Source organism: Pongo abelii, chromosome 6 (genome assembly GCF_028885655.2).
Source record: "Pongo abelii isolate AG06213 chromosome 6, NHGRI_mPonAbe1-v2.0_pri, whole genome shotgun sequence".
Classification (NCBI taxonomy): domain Eukaryota; kingdom Metazoa; phylum Chordata; class Mammalia; order Primates; family Hominidae; genus Pongo; species Pongo abelii.
This window is the reverse complement of record NC_071991.2, coordinates 4,133,818-4,154,876: the sequence shown is the minus strand read 5'-3', so window position 1 is coordinate 4,154,876 and position 21,059 is coordinate 4,133,818. Positions and strand designations below refer to the sequence as shown.

Sequence of the window (21,059 nt, the reverse complement as noted above, 5' to 3'; positions counted from 1 at the left end):
CAAATCCACGCAGGTCCCAGAGCTAGCTCTGCCCTGCCACAGCCAGGCCTGGTTCCAGACGGAATGCTGGCAGCATTAAAGGTAGAGTGAGGGGATCTGAGTGTCTTATTCCAGGAGCCTCTGGGATTCCTAAGCCTTGACATTGCCTGATGTGCTCGTAAACACGGTGGACTTTTGAAGAGAGGAAAGCAAATCACAGAAAAGACATGCACAGGAAAGTGGACGCTTTACAGCTACATTTCAGGACAGGTCTCTACTGACATGTCCACACTACCTATTTTTCAAAGGAAGATCCTCATAATGAGATGGAGCAGGAACCCCCCTTAGGGACTGGTGGGCCCCCAAACATGGAAATAAAGAAAAATCTTAAGTTCCTTCAAGGGAAATTCCAGGCACCTAGCTAGCCCTGAGAAGTAAATGAGCAAGGCTGTGCACGGTGGCTCACACCTGTAATCCTAGCACTTTGGGAGGCCGAGGCGGGCAGATCACCTGAGGTCAGAAGTTCGAGACCAGCCTGGCCAACATGGCGAAAGCCCATCTCTACTAAAAATACAAAAAATTAGCCATGTGTGGTGGCGGGCGCCTGTAATCCCAGCTACTGGCGGGGCTGAGGTGGCAGAATCGCTTGAACTCAGGAGGCGGAGGTTGCAGTGAGCTGAGATCGCGCCACTGCACTCCAGCCTGTGAGACAGAGCGAGACTCCATCTCGGAAAAAATAAATAAATAAATAAATAAATAAATAAAGGAGCAATTTGACAAACAAGAAGGTAAAAGTAGCTGAAAACAATAGCCAAGGAAGCTAGAGTCAGGAGATGCTTGGTTCCCAATAGAAACTAAAGTGACATCTTACCACATGTCCCTGAGTTGTTTTTCAGAAACCTGGACTCCCACCAAACAGGTTGGCTACGCAGGTCCGCTACACATAGACCTCAGATATGGGGGAGCTGAGGAAGAGCTCAGATATGGGGGAGCTGAGGAAGAACTCAGATATGGGGGAGCTGAGGAAGAGCTCAGATATGGGGGAGCTGAGGACGGAACTCTGACCTCTGCTGTTTGTTCTAAATTTCTTCCTAAGGAGTCTGGAGGAAGTCACACCCTCAGGCCAGAGCTAATGTTCTTTTCTGCTGATCCAAAACGTTTAGACAAAGCTTCACCCCCTTAACCGATCACAGATCAGAAAATCTTTGAATTTACCTATAACCTGTGGGTTCCTGCTTTAAGATGTCCTTTTAGGTAAAACCAATGTGTCACCTCTGTGTCCTGATGCTTGACTCTGCCTGAAGCCTCTGCCTCTCTGCCTTTATAGATCCTTACTGTAAGCCATAGGAGAGGTCAGGTCTTAGGCGTGAGTGACCTGATTCTCCTGGCCTGGTGCCCTGAAAGAAACACCTCACTTTCTCTCGCTGCAATCCCGATGTCAATGGTTTGGCTTTGCTGTGCCAGGCAGGTCCACAAGTCCAGTTTGATAACAATAAAGGAAAACTCCTCTGAGGTCCCGGTCCTTTGCTTCTCCCTCTGAGGCACGGCCACCTGCCATGAGGTCTTGGTATCTTGCTTCTTTCCTGAGTCTCTCTTTCCTACTCACTGAAGGCAGGTTCTCTTTGTACTTGCCTCTGAGGCTCCTGCGTCTAGCACAGCACTGGACCACAGCAACTGTCAGCACATGGGGATTGGAGGGGCGAGTAGAGCAGAAGCAAGTTCTGTGGAACGGCAATCCCACCCCGGAATTCCAGGGCAATCCATTTGGCTTTCAAACCCCTGGCTGCGCCGGGCGCGGTGGCTCACACCTATAATACCAGCACTTTGGGAGGCCGAGGTGGGTGGATCATTTGAGGTCAGGAGTTTGAGACCAGCCTGGACAACATGGCAAAACCCCCTCTCTACTACAAATACAAAAATTAGCTGGGTGTGGTGGCAGGTGCCTGTAATCCCAGCCACTCTACTCAGGAGGCTGAGGCAGGAGAATCGCTTGAACCTGCAAGGCGGAGGTTGCAGTGAGCTGGGATCACGTCACTGCACTCCAGCCTGGGCAATAGAGTGAGAGTCCGTCTCAAAAAAAAGCAAAAAACACACACAAAAAAACACCCTGGCCGTTTAGGCAAAAAGGGGACTGCCCCCAGATTGTATAGGCTTCAACTTCTGACTAGGGAAAGCAGATACACTCATCTGCTGAGACGACATTTTCCCCGGGATTCACCTCTGGGAGAAGCGTATTGCAAGAGGCTTAGGATCAAAGGCCTGCTAGAGAAACAGAAAGCCCCATACATCCTGCAAGATGTCCTCGCAGGTGAGTGCCTCAGCAAACGGCAAAATGAAACACAGCCGGTGGCCTCCCATCCATCAGCCCAGGATCCGGTCCCTCGGCCCAGCGTGTGCTTAGGAGACAGACAGTGTTGCTTCAGGCCCTCGACTTCACCGAGGCATGCGTCATTCCAAACGCTGTCGCTGTCGACGCCGCCAGCAGCCTCGGCGTCTCTAAGTGTCCTACCTGGGGACGCCTGGGCGCCCGGCTGCTCCATCTCCACTACTCTTTAGTTACAGAGAGACCAGCACTAAACAGACTTGTGCTTTATTTTATTAGCCCATAACACTCTCTAAAACAGTTTCTTCTAAGAAAATGGCTACTATTATGCACAAATAAGCACTAAGTGGGACTTTTTTTTTTTTTTTTGCTTTCCATTTTCAGAATGAAAACAGTTTTAGCTGTACGTAAAGTGTTACCACTAGCATCTTCATTATGGAAAACTCTGCTCAGGGCAGGCTTTTGAGAAGACTAGATGTTATTTTGGCTATTAGAGCACAGCAAATGGCTGTGAATGGCAGGGGTTTACAGAGGTAACTGAGCAGACAAACAGGAGTGGCAAATGAAAACATACAACATTTGCATTCTCCCTTTTATGGTGCACCATAAAAATGCTCAAAGAGATGTTTTGCTCACTCTACAGTCAAAGGTTACTAATTAAGCAAAGCATTACTGAGCCAGAAATACCTATAAAAGCTGCTACTTTTTTTTTTTTTTTTTTGCAACCCACATCTGAGCATCAACTTATTATAGGGCCTTTCAATGGGTTCCTCCAATGATTAGGATCCTTCATTCCATAATTCACTGAAGATAACTCTAAGTAATAAAACTTTCTTGGTGCACTTTTAAAAATGGTTAGCATCTAAAGGAAACTTTTCTGCAAAGAAGATATGATTGAAAAGTGGATGAAAGGGAAGAAACATGAACACTCTTCTGGCAGACAGTGTTGTCGTGGGAGCCTTCGTCCCTGCCCCGCTCTGCTGCTGTCCGCCTGGGCTCACATTCACAGAGCCTTGAGACGGGGCTTGGCTGTTGGGACCTTCCTGGGCCCTCCCCACCCAACTGATGGGTTCTGTTGTTCCTTCCTCAGTGTCCTCCCGGCGCCCCAGCAGACCTCTCTGACATCACCTCCCTGGCTCCTATGTGATTAATGACTTTGTATCTAGACCATGTGCTCTGGAGTCTTTCTCCTACCCAAATTCTAGCTCAGGGCCAGGCACAGACTAGGAGTCAACAAGCGCTTCCCCGGTGAGAGGCTGTGAGAGGCAGCCCTGGAGTCTCCCTGCAGCAGAGAAAGCCTGGGTTTGTCTTGCATCCCATTCAAAGGGGGTGAGGTGTAGGAGGCCCCAGAGGCCTCATCTACACTAGTCACAGCCTCAAGGGCCCCGCTGCCTGGAGTTTAGGACAGCTGGGCTTCACGGGTGCCTCTGGAGCCTGCCTGGACGAGGGAGCCCATGGGACATTCTCAGAGAAGTGGCTGGGGAATGAGAGCCAGGCGTCCTGGGAGGACCACGGGACAGGGGGTGGGCGAGCACAGAGGGAGGCTGGGACAGAGCCACAGACGGCCTCAGGGGCTGGCAGGTTTCTTAGAGGAGATGCGTTCATAAAGTAGCTCAAGCTCGACAGAAAGCAGAAGTGTGTACACCTCAGAGAAGTCAATGTAACACCATGTTCTAGTTCTCTCAATCACCCGTGCGACAGGCACTGTTATTCAGGCTTTACAGCTAAAGAACATGACCTAAAAGACTTCCCTAAAGCCACACAGCTAGAAAGCGATGGAGCTGGGATTCCGGGCCCTGTCGCTGTGATCCCAAACCCTGTGCTGCTTGTGTCTACACCCCCGATGGTTTTGTTCTGCTCGCTGCTTGTCACGGCATCTTTCCTGGGGGATGAGTCAGAGATGATCCGTGGAGTGTGATGCAGGCCAGGAAGGTGGCACGTGGAGAGAAGCAGCGTGGAGTTCCCCAAAAGAACATGTGGCCAGAATTCCGGCAGTAAGAATGAGAAGACGGGGCTGCAGAACTTTCTTTCCCTGGACGGAGCCGTAAAGGTGTTGGGTGGTGATGTGGAGGGTAGGAGTATATTCTGCTTGAGTCTGTAGAAGGCTGAACAGTGGCTCTTATCTACACTGGCCTGCCAGTGGAACACCCTCAGAAGGTGTTTAAAGAGATGCCTGCTCATTCATCATTGTTAAAAGCGTACCTTGCTGTTGGCAGGGTGTGGTGGCTCATGCCTGTAATCCTAGCACTTTGGGAGGCTGAGGTGGGTGGATCACCTGAGGTCAGGAGTTTGAGACCAGCCTGGCCAACATGGTGAAACCCCATCTCTACCAAAAATACAAAAATTAGCCAGGTGTGGTGGTACGTGCCTATCATCCCAGTTACTCAGGAAGCTGAGGCATGAGAATCATTTGAATCTGGGAGGTGGAGGTTGCAGTGAGCCCAGATTGTGATGCTGCACTCCAGCCTGGGCGACAGAGTGAGACTCCGTCTCAAAAAAAAAAAAAGAAAAAGAAAAAGAAAATGGCAAATGTGGAGAAATCTAAGCCAGCACTCACTGTGAGACGGGATGCCCCAGTAAGGATCATTGCCTTTGTAGATATAGAAAAGTGAGGCAGAGTTGACATGCTGGACATATAACAAGTATGACTTGACTGGACTTCAGGAATTTTAAAGTCCTGTACTTAAGTACCGGAAGGAAGATAGTGCAGTCATGTTAGACTTTGATAACTTAAGTTTATATGCAAAAATTTTAAGGGCAGCCATCATCCTCCCTTTCCCAGGGCAGGGTGTGAAAGAGTCCAGTCAGGGGTCAGGAACCTGGGCAAAGAAGGCATCCAAGCAGAACGGTGTCCAAGCAGGGCAGCAGCCCACTTTGATCATAAGACTGGCCACATAGAGTGGAAATCAGCAAAAAAATAAATATACTGAGCATACTGAAAGACAGAGAAGGGCTGGGATAGATGTAGAAAAGGGGAAGCTTGCATAAACTGAGGGTTTTGTGTTGTATTTGGAGGTGACAGTGTGAAATAATGCTTTTCAGTATATGTGGCTAGATACAGAAACTGACCTAGCTATAGATACATGTACATTTCCTAGCTGGGAGCAGTGATGCCCCAGTAGCAATGAGCACACTACTGCCTGGATCTTGGTTTCTAAATCCCACTCTCCACTGCACTAACCCAAGGTTCCCTGGAGAAATGGCTGGGAAAGAAGAGAGAAAGAACAAGATGAGTTGGGAACATCTGTGCCAGAAGATACGGAAGAGCTCAAAGAATGATGGAGACATCAAAAGAATACAGAAGCCAGCTGGATGGGCTCCCCGCCACCCCCAAATGGCCAAATGGAGGGAAGTTTGAGCATCAAAATTAGTAATGATAGCAATGGGTTAAAATCTGTTACCCAAAATAAAAAGTCATGAGTCCACACTGATGATAATTAATGGAAAAATAAATGAGGAGAAAGCTTTCGCTTTCAGGAATAGGCCAATAGATAAATGTAGAAGAAATGATTGAATTTGTAAAAAATCACTGGTGCCCTCGTTGCCCTAATTAATTCCAGCAAGAAATATTAATGGATGACAAACTGGTGGATGAGATGGAAAGGGAAATGAGGTTTTTAGAGAATCTCAAAGTATCTTCTCACAAAATACTGATTAATTGTAAAGCGGGTGGTACAGAGGTGGGGGTAATTTTAGAGTGGAGAAATCTCAGTCAAGTTAGCAAAATAACTGGACCAACAAGGGGACATGCCAAGGCCAAGTCAAACCCAACAAGGTGTAGCAGGAGGCGCCCAGCATCACTTCCCCACATTCTGGCCAAAAACGCATCACCTAGGACGACTCCTAAAGACACTGGGATAAATCCAAATCGAGGGGAATCTGGGAAATAACCAGCCTGTAGTCTTCAAAACTGCCAAGGTCACAGAAGTCAAGAAATAACAGATCACAGGAGACCACTGGGTGCAGCCCATGTCCTGGAGTGGAGCCTTTTGCTATCAAGGGCTTTTGGGGAAAACTGGCAAATCATGGATGAGGCCTTTGGGTGGAGGGGAGTTCTCTGTAGGATTCTTAAGGCTTGTCTGTAGTTTCTAAAACACTTTTGAAATCAAAGGGAAAGATTACCCTTCAAGGGAATTGGAAATTCCACATGAAATGTTCAACCATTGGCTGCAGGCTGTGAGCTGGTCCAGGAGTCAGGCAGCCCCAGGGAGTCACCCGCATGTGGGATCCATGCGACGGAGCTTCCCTGCCCTGGACGCTCAGAGACAGCCCAGGGAGGTGTGCAACCAACACAGGCCTGGGGAAGGGGCAAGGCCACAATGGGGAAGGCAGAAAGCTTGCCCCGTTCATTCTTCCCCGGAGCACTAAAACCTCTGAACTGCTGGAGAATAGCAGCCCGGGACAGGCTGCCTGAGCACATCCTGCCTGCAAGGCCCAGCACAGAGGCCCCCGGAGGTGGTACCCTCAGCGGAGATGCAGATCTGTCATTTCCAAGTCTCACAAATAGAAGAGTGCTGCAGCCCCTGCCCCAGGGGTTCTGATGAACTGAGTCGTGGGTGTGGGCGCCTCCCCACCCACAACGTGTGGCAGGATTGGGAGGCACTGAGCACCCTGTGCAGATGCCCATGAGGGTCTCACCTTCACCTGAGGGAGGGTCTCACCTCCATCTGAGGGACCTCATTGTGCAGATGCCCACAAGGGTCTCACCTCCACCTGAGGGAGGGTCTCACCTCCACCTGAGAGACCTCATCCTGCAGATGCCCACCAGGGTCTCACCTCCACTTGAGGAAGGGTCTAACCTCCGCCTGAGTGACCTCATTGTGCAGATGCCCACAAGGGTCTCACCTCCACCTGAGGGAGGGTCTCACCTCCATCTGAGGGGCCTCATTGTGCAGATGCCCATGAGGGTCTCACCTCCACCTGAGGGAGGGTCTCACCTCCGCCTGAGGGACCTCATTGTGCAGATGCCCACAAGGGTCCTCTGCCTGAGGGCTAAGGAACACAAGCTCAATCCAATCTTTGTTTATGAAAACTGGTGAGAAAATACACTATCGATCTTAAAACCCAGGCCAAACCAACAACCAGAAAAGGCCAGCTTCACTTATGAACATGGATACAACAATCTTAACCCCAAACAAAACAAACATCATGACCAAATTGCTTCTGTCTCAGGAGCTCCGGAATGGTGAAACAGAAGGGCAGTGTGAATCGCCTTACCAACAGATGAAATCAGAAAAACCATATGAGCAGCTCAAGAGATGAGAAAATATTCTGATGCAATTAAATTTATTTATGCTTAAAAAAAAAAAACCCAACTCCTAGGAAACCAGGATTAGAAAAGAATCATCTTAACCCAATACAGGCTGGATTTTTTTTTAAAAAGCCTACATCAATGGTGTAAATGTCATACCTGATGATAAAATCTTACAATAATTTCTTTAAAGTAATAAAACAAAGATTGTCTTCTATCACTGTCCCAATTCAATATGATAGAAGAGGCTTTAGCCCTCCCAGTAAGACTACAAAATACTCAAATAAGAAGAAACAAAAAAGAGAAAGAAAGGATATAAAAAATTCAAAGGAAGAAACAAAAACTGTCACCATTAACAGATGATATGAATTCTTTATAGAAAATTACAGTAAAACTAACCAACTAAGAAGAGAATTCCCAAAGTTTCTGGCTGTAACACCAATACACCAGGCTGAGCAGCCACAGACTTCCCAGGTTTGCAGGCTCCAATCCGGCTTCATGGCTTGGCTGTGTGACCTGGGCAGGTAACCCAACACCTTCACGTCTCATCTGTGACACAGGGTTATAACAGCCACCAGAGAGCCATTATGAGAATTAAACGTGTTCATAGTTGTGAAGGCACTTAGAACAGAGAAGAGTTTATTAAAGAAACAAAAATATTTAAAAATCAATTGTGTTCCTCTATGCCAACAACACAGGCAGAAAATATCATTTAAAATAGCCACACGTGAGTTAATCCTCATGACAACCTCACAGATAGTACTATTGACCCCATTCTCCAGATGGAAATTCAGGCTCACAAAGAAGTTAAGAAGCACATCTACAGAGCTGGGAAACAGGGGTGCTAAAAAAGGGGGGAACCAGGTCTGTCTGATTCAAAGCCCGTATTCTTCACATTACAGCTTTTGAGGTATATTGATTGCCCCTCATTTTCCTGCCTTTCTGAGAGCAGGTGAAGGGAGGATTAGAGAGCCCAGTGCTTTGCCAAGAAGAAAGCAGCTGAGAAAAGTAGATTTTCTCAAGTGAAAAGAGGTAGCATGTTCCTGGACAGAAAGATTCAACACCATCAGATGTCCACAAGAGTGGCCGGAAAAATCCTAAGAAAGTCAAGCAATGCGTGTGTGTGTGTGTGTGTGAGTGCACGTGCATGTGCGCACACATTGGTTATAGGGAAGCAGGCCTCACCAGATATTAAAGCATAGTTTAAAGCCTCTCTAAGTAAACAATGTGGAATTAGTGCATGAATAACCAGACTAATAGAACAGAATGAAAAGTTCAGAAATAGACCTAAGTGCATATGAGAATTTAATGTTACAAATCAGGAAAAAAAAATGGTCATTTTAATAAATGGCACTGAGGCAATTACATAGCTATTTGCAAAATGATGAAAATGGATTCATACCTCACTCCATATACAAGAACCAGTTCCAAATGGATGGAGTTCTAAATGTAAAAACGAAACCAGAAAATTGGCACCAGAAAATTGGTTGGGTTCCTTTAGAACCTGAAAGTGGGGAAAACTTTTCTGCCTATGATTCAAAAACCAGAGGCATGCAAGAAAGGAGTCATAAATTAGACTTCAATTTTTTTTTTTTGCATGGCAAGAAATATATACATGTTGCTGCCGGGAATGCAACATGTTACCATCTGCAGAAGAGGGATTTGGCAATGTCTGGGAAGTTTACATGTGCATTTGCCTTGTGATCCACCCAACCCATGCCTGGGAATCTCCCCCAAAGATACAGTGGCAAAACTACAAAATGACTATGCAAAAGGCTGAAAACAAGCTTGAGGCTGAATGAGGCCCCCTGGAGATGCCCATACCCTAATTCCTGGAACACATGAGTACGCTGCCTTATGTGGCAGGAGAGGCTCCGCAGATGTGATTAAGGGTAAGAACCTTAAATCAGGGAGGTTATCCAGGTGAATACAAGGTAATCACGAGTCCTTAAAAGTGGAAGTGGGAGGCTGAAGAGTGGGCCAGAGAGATGAGAAGGAAGGAGGAGGAAAAAGCCAGAGTCTGAGAGGACTTGACCTGCCCCTGCTGCTCTGAAGACGAAGGAAGGGGATCCTGAGCCACAGACCGTGGTGACCTCCAGGAGCTGGGAATGACCATGGCTGACAGCACAGTATGGGGACCTCAGTCCTACAACTGCAAGGACTGAATTCTGCCGCAACCTGAATGAGCCTGGAAGCTGACTCATCCCCAGAGCTTCCGGAAGAAACATGGCCCTGGTGAGACCCATGCTGGACTTCTGACCTGCAGAACTAGAAGATGACACATTTATGTTGTATCAGCCACTCAGTTTTTGGTGATCTGTTATGGCAGCGATATAAAACTAATACACATCCCAATGTGTGTCAGCAGAGGACTAGCTACATAAACAAACTCCAGCCATGCACACCGGGCAGACCTGTGCAGGTGTGAGAAGAAAGGACAATTGCACGCATGATGCCCAGGGATGTTCAGGGTGCAGTGTCACAGGAAGACAGCAAGGCGCAATATGCCACCTTCCGTGGAAGAAAGAGGAAGTACACATATATGTAGAGCTGTTTATGTTGCCAAAAAGAAAAAGAAACAGGATAAACCAAAAGTCTAATAAATATGGTTATCTATGTGGCAGACAGGCAACAGGGTAAGGAGACAAATGAACAGAAACTTCTTTGAATATCACTTTTTAAATAGTTTTGAGATCATGTAAATGAGTTATATCCTCAAAAAATTAGTTTAAAATCCTCCAACAATTTTTTAAAATATAAAATGAGCTAGGCGCTATGGCTCACACCTGTAATCCCAGCACTCTGGGAGGCTGAGGCGGGCGGATCACTTGAGGTTAGGAGTTCAAGACCAGCCTGGTCAACATGGTGAAACCCCATCTCTACTAAAAATACAAAAATTAGTCAGGCGTGGTGGCGAGCACCTGTAATCCCAGCTACTCAGGAGGCTGAGGCAGGAGAATAGCTTGAACCCAGGAGGTGGAGGTTGCAGTGAGCTGAGATCACGCCACTGCACTCCAGCCTGGGTGACAGAGTGAGACTCCGTCTCAAAATAAATAAATAAATAAAATGTAAAATGATTTTTAAAGAAAGTCAGTGCTAAAAATTGAAGCAAAAAAACAAAACAACTCCTGAAATGAATGCACTTAAATCTGTATCGAGATAACCACAATGAGAAAAGAACAGTGTGGCTTTAGAACAGTACTGCAACTGTACTTGTATACTGTAAGTATAAATATATTATAAACTGAATATAAACTGTAGGTATAAACTGAATATATTACACTTCCATGGTATAACACATTCTAAGGACAAATACTTAAATTACATTCAGTAGTCTCTGTTAGTCATACCACTGAGATTATAATTTTTTAACTCCTAATAGTATTTGTGTTTTAACATAAACTTTTCATGTAAGTAAGATACACAGGCAAATTCACAGACCACAGGTTGAACCTCTAATACAATAGGAGGATAAGGAAGATAATCGAGTTAGGAGTCCTAAAAAGCACAGTCTTAGAGTAAGGGAAAATATATTTAAAATATACATTTAGGCCGGGCGCAGTGGGCTCACACCTGTAATCCCAACACTTTGGGAGGCCAAGGCAGGTAGATCACCTGAGGTAAGGTGTTCGAGACCAGCCTGGTCCAACATGGTGAAACCCCATCTCTACTAAAAATATAAAAAATAGCCGGGCGTGGTGGCAGGCGCCTGTAATCCCAGCTACTCGGGAGGCTGAGACAGGAGAATCACTTGAGCCCAGGAGGCGGAGGTGGCAGTGACATCGTGCCATTGCACTCCAGCCTGGGTGACAAGAGTGAAACTCCATCTCAAATAAACAAACAAATAAATAAAATAAAATAAAATATACATTTAAGTAACATAACATAACATAACATAACATAACATAACATAACATTATACATTTAAGGTCAGTAACCTGAAATTTCACTGGAAACGTCAGTATGAACTCATGATGCTTCAGAAAATATGTTCTGTCTACTGGGAAGGTGTCGAAGCAGGGACCAGCTGGGAGCGATGAGCATGCACCTTGGTGCTCAGGTTATCGTCTTTAAACAGCATTTGACACTCATGAAACCAAGGCCCTGCAGGTGCGGCTCCATCTCAGCTTGAGGCAGGAAGTCATCAAAGAGTGCAGCCTCATGCCGGAGCCCCAGGATACGAAAGCATCCCTAGGCCAAAGACAGGCCAATTCTAGGTTCAAAAAGAATAATGACTGCAGGTGACTGAAACCGACTGGACAGGTAAGAACCTATGCTTTCATGATGATACTCAGCAAAAGAGATCACAAGACAGAAAAAGAAAGAAAAATCTATTTAACATTGGAAGTAACCAGGGGACCAATTCCTCACCCTAGAAATTGGTAATTAAGGGAAAAGAATTAAGCATTTATTCTGCCTTCCTGTATTTGGGAGTAACTAAATAGTCTGAGGGATGAGCGGAGATGCTTCTTTTTAGAGTTCCAACAGCTAAATGAGGAAAGATTGATAGAAGTATAAAATTATCATCTTGAATATCCTAAGAACATAATTAATTCAGGCAAAGATCATGGATGGATGAGACCATTAGATAAAAAGCTGATGGAGAAATTCACAAGGTAGGGATCAGGCTGCTACGCTCTGCCACCCAACTTAGCATCCCTGAGTGGGGCGACTAGACCTATGTGCCTCCAACCTGCTGCAGTAACGGGGAAGCAGTCTTAGGGAGGGAGGGAGAGAGACAGAGAGAGAGAGAGAGGAAGGGAGAGAGGAAGAAAGGAAGGAAGGGAGGGAGAGAGGAAAGGAGGGAGGAAAGAAGGGAGGGAGGAGAGAGGAAGTAAAGAAGGGAGGGAGGAAGGAGGGAGGGAGGAAGTAAAGGAGGGAGGAAGTAAAGAAGGGAGGGAGGGAGGGAGGAGAGAAGGGAGGGAGGGAGGGAGGAGAGAAGGGAGGGAGGGAGGGAGGAGAGAAGGGAGGGAGGGAGGGAGGAGGGAGGCAGAAAGGAAAGAAGGGAGGGACGAAGAGAGGAAAGGAAGGAGGGAGGGAAGGAGGGAAGGAGGGACGGAGGAGTGGAAATGGAATCTACCAGTTCTTTGCAATGAACTTCCAGTTTACAGGGCAAACGGGGTAGAGGAACAGGTCACGTGGCCCCACAAGGATGTAACCAGGTGCATCTCCAATGCAGACGTCCCATGGGATGACTGGCTGGGTTTTCTCAACGAGGTAACTGCATGGGGGGAAAGGGTGGGGGATTCCACTAGATTAACAGAGCTGTAACCTATAGTGACAGGAAGCAGACAAGTGGTTGTAGGGATGGGGAGGGTTGGTAGGGAGGGATACTGGGGGCTGCAAGGACACCTTTGAGGGTGAGGAGCGTGTTCATTATCTCAACTGTGGTCACAGCTTCCCAGGTGTGTGTATATGTGTAGCTGAGTCAAAAGCTGTCAAACTGTCCACCTTAAATATATGCAGTTTAAACCTGTATGTCAATTGCAACTCAATAAAGCTGTTTACATTTTTTTTTTAACAATTTGAGAGACATGACAACAAAATGAATAGTGCGAACCCTGCGTGAATCCTACTTTTATCAAAACCACCGTAAAGAGGTGTTTTGGAAAATTTGGGGGAATCTGAGTGTGAACTGACTATTAGATGATATTAAAATGTTCAAATTGCCAGGTGCTGTGGCTCATGCCTATAATCACAGCACTTTGGGAGGCCGAGGCTGACAGATTGCTTGAACTCAGGAGTTCGAGACAAGCCTGGGCAACACGGCAAAACCCTGTCTCTACCAAAAATATAAAAAGTTAGCTGGCGTGGTGGCACATGCCTGTGGTCCTAGCTACTCAGGAGGCTGAGACAGGAGGATTGCTTGAACCCGAGAGGCAGAGGTTGTAGTGAGCTGAGATCACACCACTTCACTCCTGCCTGGGTGACAGAGTGAGATTCTATCTCAAAAAAGTAATAATTTTATCAGGTGTGACAACGGTATCATGAGAAAAGATATTCATATTTTCATGTAAAAATTTCTTTTCTTTTTTTTTTTTTGAGCCAGAATCTCACTCTGTTGCCCAGGCTGGAGTACAGTGGCATGATCTCGGCTCACTGCAACCTCCACCTCCCAGGTTCAAGCAATTCTCCTGCTTCAGCTTCCTAGGTAGCTGGGATTACAGATGTGTGCCACCCTGCCCGGCTAATTTTTGTATTTTTAGTAGAGATGGGGTTTCACATGTTGGCCAGGCTGGCCTCGAACTCCCAACCTCAAGTGATCTGCCTGCCTTGGTCTCCTAAAGTGTGGATTACAGGTGTGAGCCATCACGCCTGGCCAAAGTTTTCGCTGAAGTAAGACACACAGGCAAGCTCACAGACCACTGGTGTATATACAAAATAAGCACACGGATCAAAAGACAGCACTCCTGCCATTCCAGACGCCCCCTCCTCAGGTGGACCCCTCCCAGTCACTGTCACCTCCACGGTAAGTAACCACAAGGGTCCCAGGAAAACCCGTATTCCAACACCGAAGATTACTTCTTCCTGTTTTGGAACATTCTATAAATGGAATCACACAGTATATGCTCCGAGCAGGGGTCTGGTTTTTCTTTTGCTAAACATTATGCCTTTGAAATTCGTCCATAGTGGCATGTGAACACGTATTTGAGACACACGTGTGACGAAGGGGCGAAGTGACATGTGGTCTGAAATATGTTTCAAAATACGCCAACAAAAGAGCGGGGATGGATGGATGCGGCGAAATCTTGAGGATCATTGACTTTTGCTGATGGGTATAAGAGGGCTTACTCTACTATTCTTCCTTTTGCATACACTTAAGATGTTTTACATTAAAAACGTAAAATCTCTTTAGAGGTCAGGCGCGGTGGCTCATGCCTGTAATCCCAGCGCTTTGGGAGGCCGAGGCGGGTGGATCACGAGGTCAGGAGATCCAGACCATTCTGGCTAACATGGTGAAACCCCGTCTCTACTAAAATACAAAAAATTAGGCCGGCGGGTGGCGGGTGCCTGTAGCCCCAGCTACTCGTGAGGCTGAGGCAGGGGAATCGCCTGAACCTGGGAGGCGGAGCTTGCAGTGAGCCGAGATGGCGCCACTGCACTGCAGCTTGGCGACAGAGCAAGCCTCTGTCTCAAAAAAAAAAAAAAATTAAAGAAACAGGTTGTATGACATAAAGCCAGGATGCTGTGGCCGAGAAACTGTGCTGAGGGTCCCCACATCACTCCACGTCTTTCCCTCTCGGATGAGCTGAAATGCAACACTCTCAGACTCTCCTGCAGCGACACGGGGCCACGTGACCAAGTTCTGGGCGACGGGACACGGGCAAAAGGAGCGTCATCCACTCCTAGGCCTGCCTGGATGCACAAATGAGCTCTTGTATGTTGAGCCCTGAAGACGCTGGCGTTTCCGTCGCTGTGGCCTGTCTAGCCCTAACGTAACACCACATTCTAAAGCCTGCAGAGAGTGCTGCCTCCTGGCCTCAGCTACGTGGCATCGTCAGACTCCAAAGACCACAGCGCGTGCTTCTGCGGGCCTAAAAGTATTGCCCGGCTACTTCTGCGGATGGATTTTAATACTAGAATTGGTTTTCATGAGACTTCATGATTCTTGTCCTATATTTAATCTTAAGCGTTTTAAAGTTTGCTTTCATCAATTTGTCTTCATTTGCTGAGGACTGATTTTTTTTTGTAATTTCATTATTATTATACTTTAAGTTTTAGGGTACATGTGCACAACATGCAGGTTTGTTACACATGTATACATGTGCCATGTTGGTGTGCTGCACCCATTAACTCATCATTTAGCATTAGGTATATCTTCTAATGCTATCCCTCCCCCCTCCCCACAACAGTCCCCGGTGTGTGATGATGCGAGGTAGGGCTCTACTGCTATTTTTCCTAAGTAAATGATTGTTCCAGCCCCATTTGTGGGTCAGTCCCATCCAGATGGTTTGCGCCTTCAGGATCCTCCTTAGATTTTCAGAAATGTTTGCTTAATGAAACTTTTGAAGAGGTAGATAGGATTTGTTCCCTAATTTATAGCCAGTTTCCAGGAGTGGATCGTCTTGCAGTATAGCACAAGTACAGTCATGAAAACCACAAGGATTTTACTACAGATAATAACTATTTTGAAACTTTACTACTCATCATAATTTGGCCCTTTATCTTTTTCCTCCTGCTTTTATTGGAACATGGAACTGGCAGATTGCATGGCTTTGCCAATGCCAGCATGATCCTATTCAAGCCTGGCGCTGTCCCGGACCCCTGCGTGCTCCAGCACTTGCACCGCTGGAGTCGGACCGGAACTCTCTCGGCAGAGTCCACTCTCTCAGGTCCTGTGGAACCCGTCCCCAGCTCTCCCCAGAGCCACCGCCCCCCTCACTCCAGCACCCGCCCTCCTCGCTGTCCCTCAAATATAACAGCTTTCCCACAGCTGGAGGTCTTTCTTTCCCAGACAGCACTTTTCTCCTCGACAGCAGAAACTCAGCCAGCTTTGTCTACTGCAATAGCCCCCGTGCCCAGAATAGTGCCTGCTGATAGAACAATCGTCTCTAAAAATATTGTTGAATGAATGCATAGCTAATGACACACAAGCTGTACCAAGCAATTAATCCTATTAGTATATTTAGTAGCTAATTGTGATATAGAATTTTTAAAAACTCAGTCAACGACGCTATCCAATTTTGGGTACCTATTTTGAATCACAACTTTCATTTTAACCCTTCTTATCCTTGTCTTATCACCTGGTAGGACCCCAGCCTGACATCTTTTTCTTTGTCTTCCTACATTCTGCCCTGGTATCTGGGCTATCTACAGCCCCTGGTTCTCTCCCTCCAAGCATGCCCATCTCCCCTACACCCCACGCCATCATCTGCAGAGGCACCACTCACACACAGGCCCCAACACTGCTCTTCGGAAATGCTGGCTCCCGGTCTAACGAAACACATACCTGCCCCTCGACAATCCACCTGGAGATGGACGTTTTCCCGTCATAGCCTGGCCGGAACTGAAGGGTGGCGGAGCGAGGGCTGATGTTGGAAATGACCAGGTTGGATGGCGCACCAGGAAGGTCTAGAGAGGAACCAGGGAGGAAAGGGAGAGATTTACAGTGCGACACAGCTTAGGAAAGGTATCAAACGTGTCAGCTTCAAAAGTAAACAGTTTCAAAATGATTCTATACCAGAAAAGGATTTGTTCTCAAAAGCATGAAGGTGAGAAGCAGCACATCTTCCCCAGGGACATGATCAGTGCATGGTTTTTGCTTTAATAGGGTGACCCAGTGGGCTTTAGGAGACACACTGCTAGCATGGCCTCCCTGATGAGAAACTCTGCAGGCATGCGTCATGTCTTACGCATCTCTGTACTTCGTAGGTAATTAACAGATGCTGGCTGAATGAGGAAAGGATGAACGAATGTAATTCTTCCTGGCTCCTCAAACCACACAAAGAACAAGCGGGCCCGTACTTCCTTTCATAATTACCGCGGCCTCGGAGGGATGGAGGGAAGAGTGCACAGGCCCAGGGTTGCTCCCAGGTGGCGTGACACCCGGTCAGGATCGCCTGCTCCCAGATGGCATGACACCTGGTCAGGATCAGGTCTTGAGCCTAAGGCTTCTTGGATTTGGTTTCCAAGACGACCAAATTCTTGTGCAAATGCAGAACTCTCCTTGCTCTGCCTCTATTCAGTTGCTCGGGCAACTGGATAAGGTGGAAGGTGGGTTCTGAATGAGCCTCCCGTTGAGGGTGCCTGTGGCTCAAGCCTACTCCTAGATGAGAGACCCTTCAGATGCCGCTCCCCAAAGAGCATCTCCCACCCGGAATTGTAGCACTGTGAGTTCAAAGTGAGAGATTTTATGTTACTGTGCCATGCAAAATACTCTAGAGAAAGATAAGGGGATAAAATGGGGAAGAAAAACAAAAGAAAAATGCAAGGCTAGTGCAGCTTTCAGACCACACTATCTCTGAGGAATGCTTTCCTCATTTGCTGTTGCTTGGGGTGTTTGAAACCAGGTCTTGCACAGGGACAATGAAACTATTTTGGTGATCAATTCAGTATCAGCATGGGCAGGTTCTGTGGGATCTCAAGGGTCCTTTCCACATCTAGTTTTTAATGAATTTGAAATAGAAAATGTTTAAATAGAAGGACAAGTGGACGCTTTCCTTTCTATTTCTCAGCTCTCCAGATTTTTAAATGGTTCTTCAATCATTAATGGCAATAAACTTCAAGCACAGTAAACAGAACACGGCGTCCCCAAAGCAGTCCTTGCCATCTGATTTGCCTCCAGCCACTACCCAGGATGAGTGGGTAAGGCTTTAAGACCCCCCTCCAGCTACAAGCATTCAGCCTTGGCAATGAAGGAATGGGAACTCCAGTGCCTCCCTGGACACTGGTTATCAGGGGTTTGGTCAAAGCAGCCAGGCCTCAGTTTCCCCTCTAACACTCCACTCTGTGGCTCCAGTCGTAGTGTGGATCACAGTGTTTCTGGAAGACAGCCTTCCGGAGGTCAGCTAACCCATTTTCCTGCCCTGGATAAACAATGTCCAAGACATCTCAGGAAAACCCTGGTAACTTGCACAGATGTGCTTCCAGTGTTAACCTTGGTCGCTGTATATACCAATTTTTACCCAATTAAACCACACACCATCATCGTTGATATGGTTTGGCTGTGTCCCCACTCAAATCTCATCTTGAACTGTAACTCCCACAATTCCCATGTGTCATGAGAGGAACTTGGTGGAAGGTAACTGAATCATGGGGGCAGGTCTTTCCTGTGCTGTTCTCATGATAGTGAATAAGTCTCACAAAATCTATGGGTTTTAAAACCAGGAGTTTCTCTGCACGGGCTCTCTGTTTGCCTGCTGCCATCCATGTAAGACATGACTTGCTCCTCCTTGCCTTCCACCATGATTGTGAGGCCTCCCCAACCATACGGAACTGTAAGTCCATTAAACCTCCTTCTTTTGTAAATGGCCCAGTCTCGGGTATGTCTTTATCAGCAGCATGAAAATGGACAAATACAATCATTGCTACTGTTTTGAAAGTATTCATGGCATTTTAGATATGCATTGGGAACTGGCTTTAAACACTTTCAACGTGTGCTCTGGGAACTGGCTGAGGCCAAAGCAGGAGGAGAAGACAGAAGGGATGTGAGGCCGTGGTGGAATGCTCTGGAGAATGAGGGTGAAGTGGGGTCAACACCCATTTACCCTCCAGCATCTTGGCAGGAGGCCACTACTCCTTTTCAAGGCACTCAGTGGCTTCCACACAAAAGTGCCAATCAACTTCTAGCCTCAGGAATCTCCAAGAGAAAGGTGACAGCAGGAGGATCGCACACAACTCTACTGACCTGGGGGCACTCCAGAAGAAATGGTGGATGAAGTCACCAGGCCAGCGCCCATGGCGGTCACAGCGGCCACGTCGATGGTGTAGGTGGTGAGAGATGAGAGGCCTTGGATCTTGTACTCGTGCGTCGTGCTGTTCAGGGTGTGTGTGAGATGAGAGTCGTTCCTGCCGTACACCTCCCAAGAGATCTGATAGCCTAGAAAGCAACAGGACCAGACCAGCGTTGGTCTCCTGAAGGCCAAGGGCTCACCTGGATTCCACAGCACCATTGTTGCAGGCTTAGAGCTATGGAGAGCTTGGCTGGATGTGCTGAAGGCGCATCCAGAGGAAGGTCAAGGCTCCTTCCTCTGTGCGCCCATTGTGATCTCATAAACCTGCTTACAGGAGTGATGGTCCCACCACAGGGGACCATCCCTCCCTACCAGGGTGAGTTTCACAAGGACAGGGCCTATCGGATGCTCTGGTAACCTCAGCACCAGGTGCGTGAACTGAAACATGACGACGGCTCCCAGCCTGCTGTGCTCAATTCAACCTTCTCTTGTCAAATTATGAATGCATTTCACCAGTAATTCCACTAAAAAATGTTATGTATATACGTATGTGTGTATGTATCTATTTATTTTTGAGTCTGTTGCCCAGGCTGAAGTGCAATGGTGTAATCATAGCTTACTGCAGCCTCAACTTCCTGGGCTGAATCCATCCTCCCACCTCAGCCTCCTGAGTAGCCGGGACCACAGGCATGAACCACCATGCGTGGCTAATTTTTTGTATTTTTTTGTAGAGATGGGGTTTCCCCCTGTTGCCCAGGCTGGTCTGGAACTCCTAGGCTCAAGAGATCCTCCCTCCTCGGCCTCCCTCAGTGTTGGGATTACAGCCACTGTACCTGGCCAATCATTTCATTTTTGGAAGCTGATATTTTTTGTACCTTAAATCAATGGCTTGCTCTTCGGTTGCAACTAATTCATGGAAACACTTCTACTTTTCCTTTACAAAATGACAGATAGATCACTCTTCTGTTTTGCAAAGTGCTTTGCCTGGAAGTTTCTTTTCACCTGAGTGTGTGAGTTTTGCTTCTAGCTCTCTCTCCCCTTTTCAAAGATCCTGTTTTCTAATAAATTTGATTTTCCCCTATACTCGCTTCAGGCCAGTGGGGCCTCACAGTGAAAATTTATTCAACCTGGGATTCCACTGTGACTTGGGGCTTAGAGAAAAAAGACCTGCGGGGCACGGTGGCTCACACCTGTAATCCCAGCACTTGGGGAGGCCAAGGCGGGTGGATCACCTGAGGTCAGGAGTTGGAGACCAGCCTGGCCAATATGTGAAACCCCGTCTCTACTAAAATACAAAACTTAGCCATGCATGGTGGCAGACGCCTGTAATCCTAGCTACTCGGAAGGCTGAGGCACGAGAATCACTCGAACCCGGGAGGCAGAGGTTGCAGTGAGCCGAGATTGCGCCACTGCACTCCAGCCTGGGTGACAGAGAGAGACTTTGTCTTAAAAAAAAAAAAAAAAAGGGGAGAAAAAAGACCCAACTAGCTCCTGAACCAATCAACCCCCGTGGAGGGGAGTTTATATGATCAGAGAACACTTAAAAGTGTCTTTTAAAGAGGGAGACAATGGTGGAAAGAGTTCATAGGTCCACAGGCAAAAGAAAACAGCTGAAAACGCTTGCTCTTCCCTATTTCTAGTCAATAATCTCAGGGATATAGAAGCTCTAGGATGCACCTGAAACTTTCTCCTCATTCTTATGAAAGCAATAAATAAAGCTAGGAGTTGCATTTGCAGGTAAACAAGAATTTAGAGGACAGCATCTTGAGACTTTATATTTTGAAAAACATTTAATGTCGGAACCCGCTCCCTCTGGCCGTGCCACAGGGCCCCGTACAGCCTGGCAGCTTCTGTGTGCGGGCTGCCGGAACTCCCGTGTGGGCTGACGCAGTGGGGAGCTCCAAGGAACAAGGGCCACCAGAGGGGCGGCCTGGCTGCTGGGTGCCTCCAGAGCACTTGGAGCACCTGCCATCCTGTGAGCTGTCACCAAGTGGTGCTGCCTGCCTGCCTTTGAGGTCTCTGCCTGGGCCCAGGAAGGTCACTAAACCATCCTCTGTGGTGTCTTCATCAAAGGCGGCTGGCTGCTTCTCAGGTCCTGGTCTCCTTTCCCTCC

The 21,059-nt window shown here is 47.3% G+C and overlaps 1 protein-coding gene and 1 long non-coding RNA gene across 5 annotated transcripts in view; one reads left to right on the top strand and one right to left on the bottom strand.

The window, feature by feature from the left end:
• SDK1 (sidekick cell adhesion molecule 1) overlaps positions 1-21,059 on the bottom strand; it is a 974,158-nt gene that overhangs the window by 177,362 nt on the left and 775,737 nt on the right. For all 4 annotated transcript variants that reach the window (XM_024241289.3, XM_054545732.2, XM_054545733.2 and 1 more), the window contains exons 21-22: positions 18,901-19,092; positions 16,504-16,625 (exon numbers count right to left, since the gene is read on the bottom strand). In XM_024241289.3, coding sequence (XP_024097057.2) covers positions 16,504-16,625; positions 18,901-19,092 — 314 coding nt within the window. The remainder of the gene's footprint in view (positions 1-16,503; positions 16,626-18,900; positions 19,093-21,059) is intronic.
• Positions 17,231-21,059, top strand: part of LOC129053688 (uncharacterized) — a 30,742-nt gene continuing 26,913 nt past the window's right edge. The window contains exons 1-2 of the long non-coding RNA XR_008518473.2: positions 17,231-17,383; positions 17,729-17,858. This is a non-coding gene — a long non-coding RNA (uncharacterized LOC129053688). The remainder of the gene's footprint in view (positions 17,384-17,728; positions 17,859-21,059) is intronic.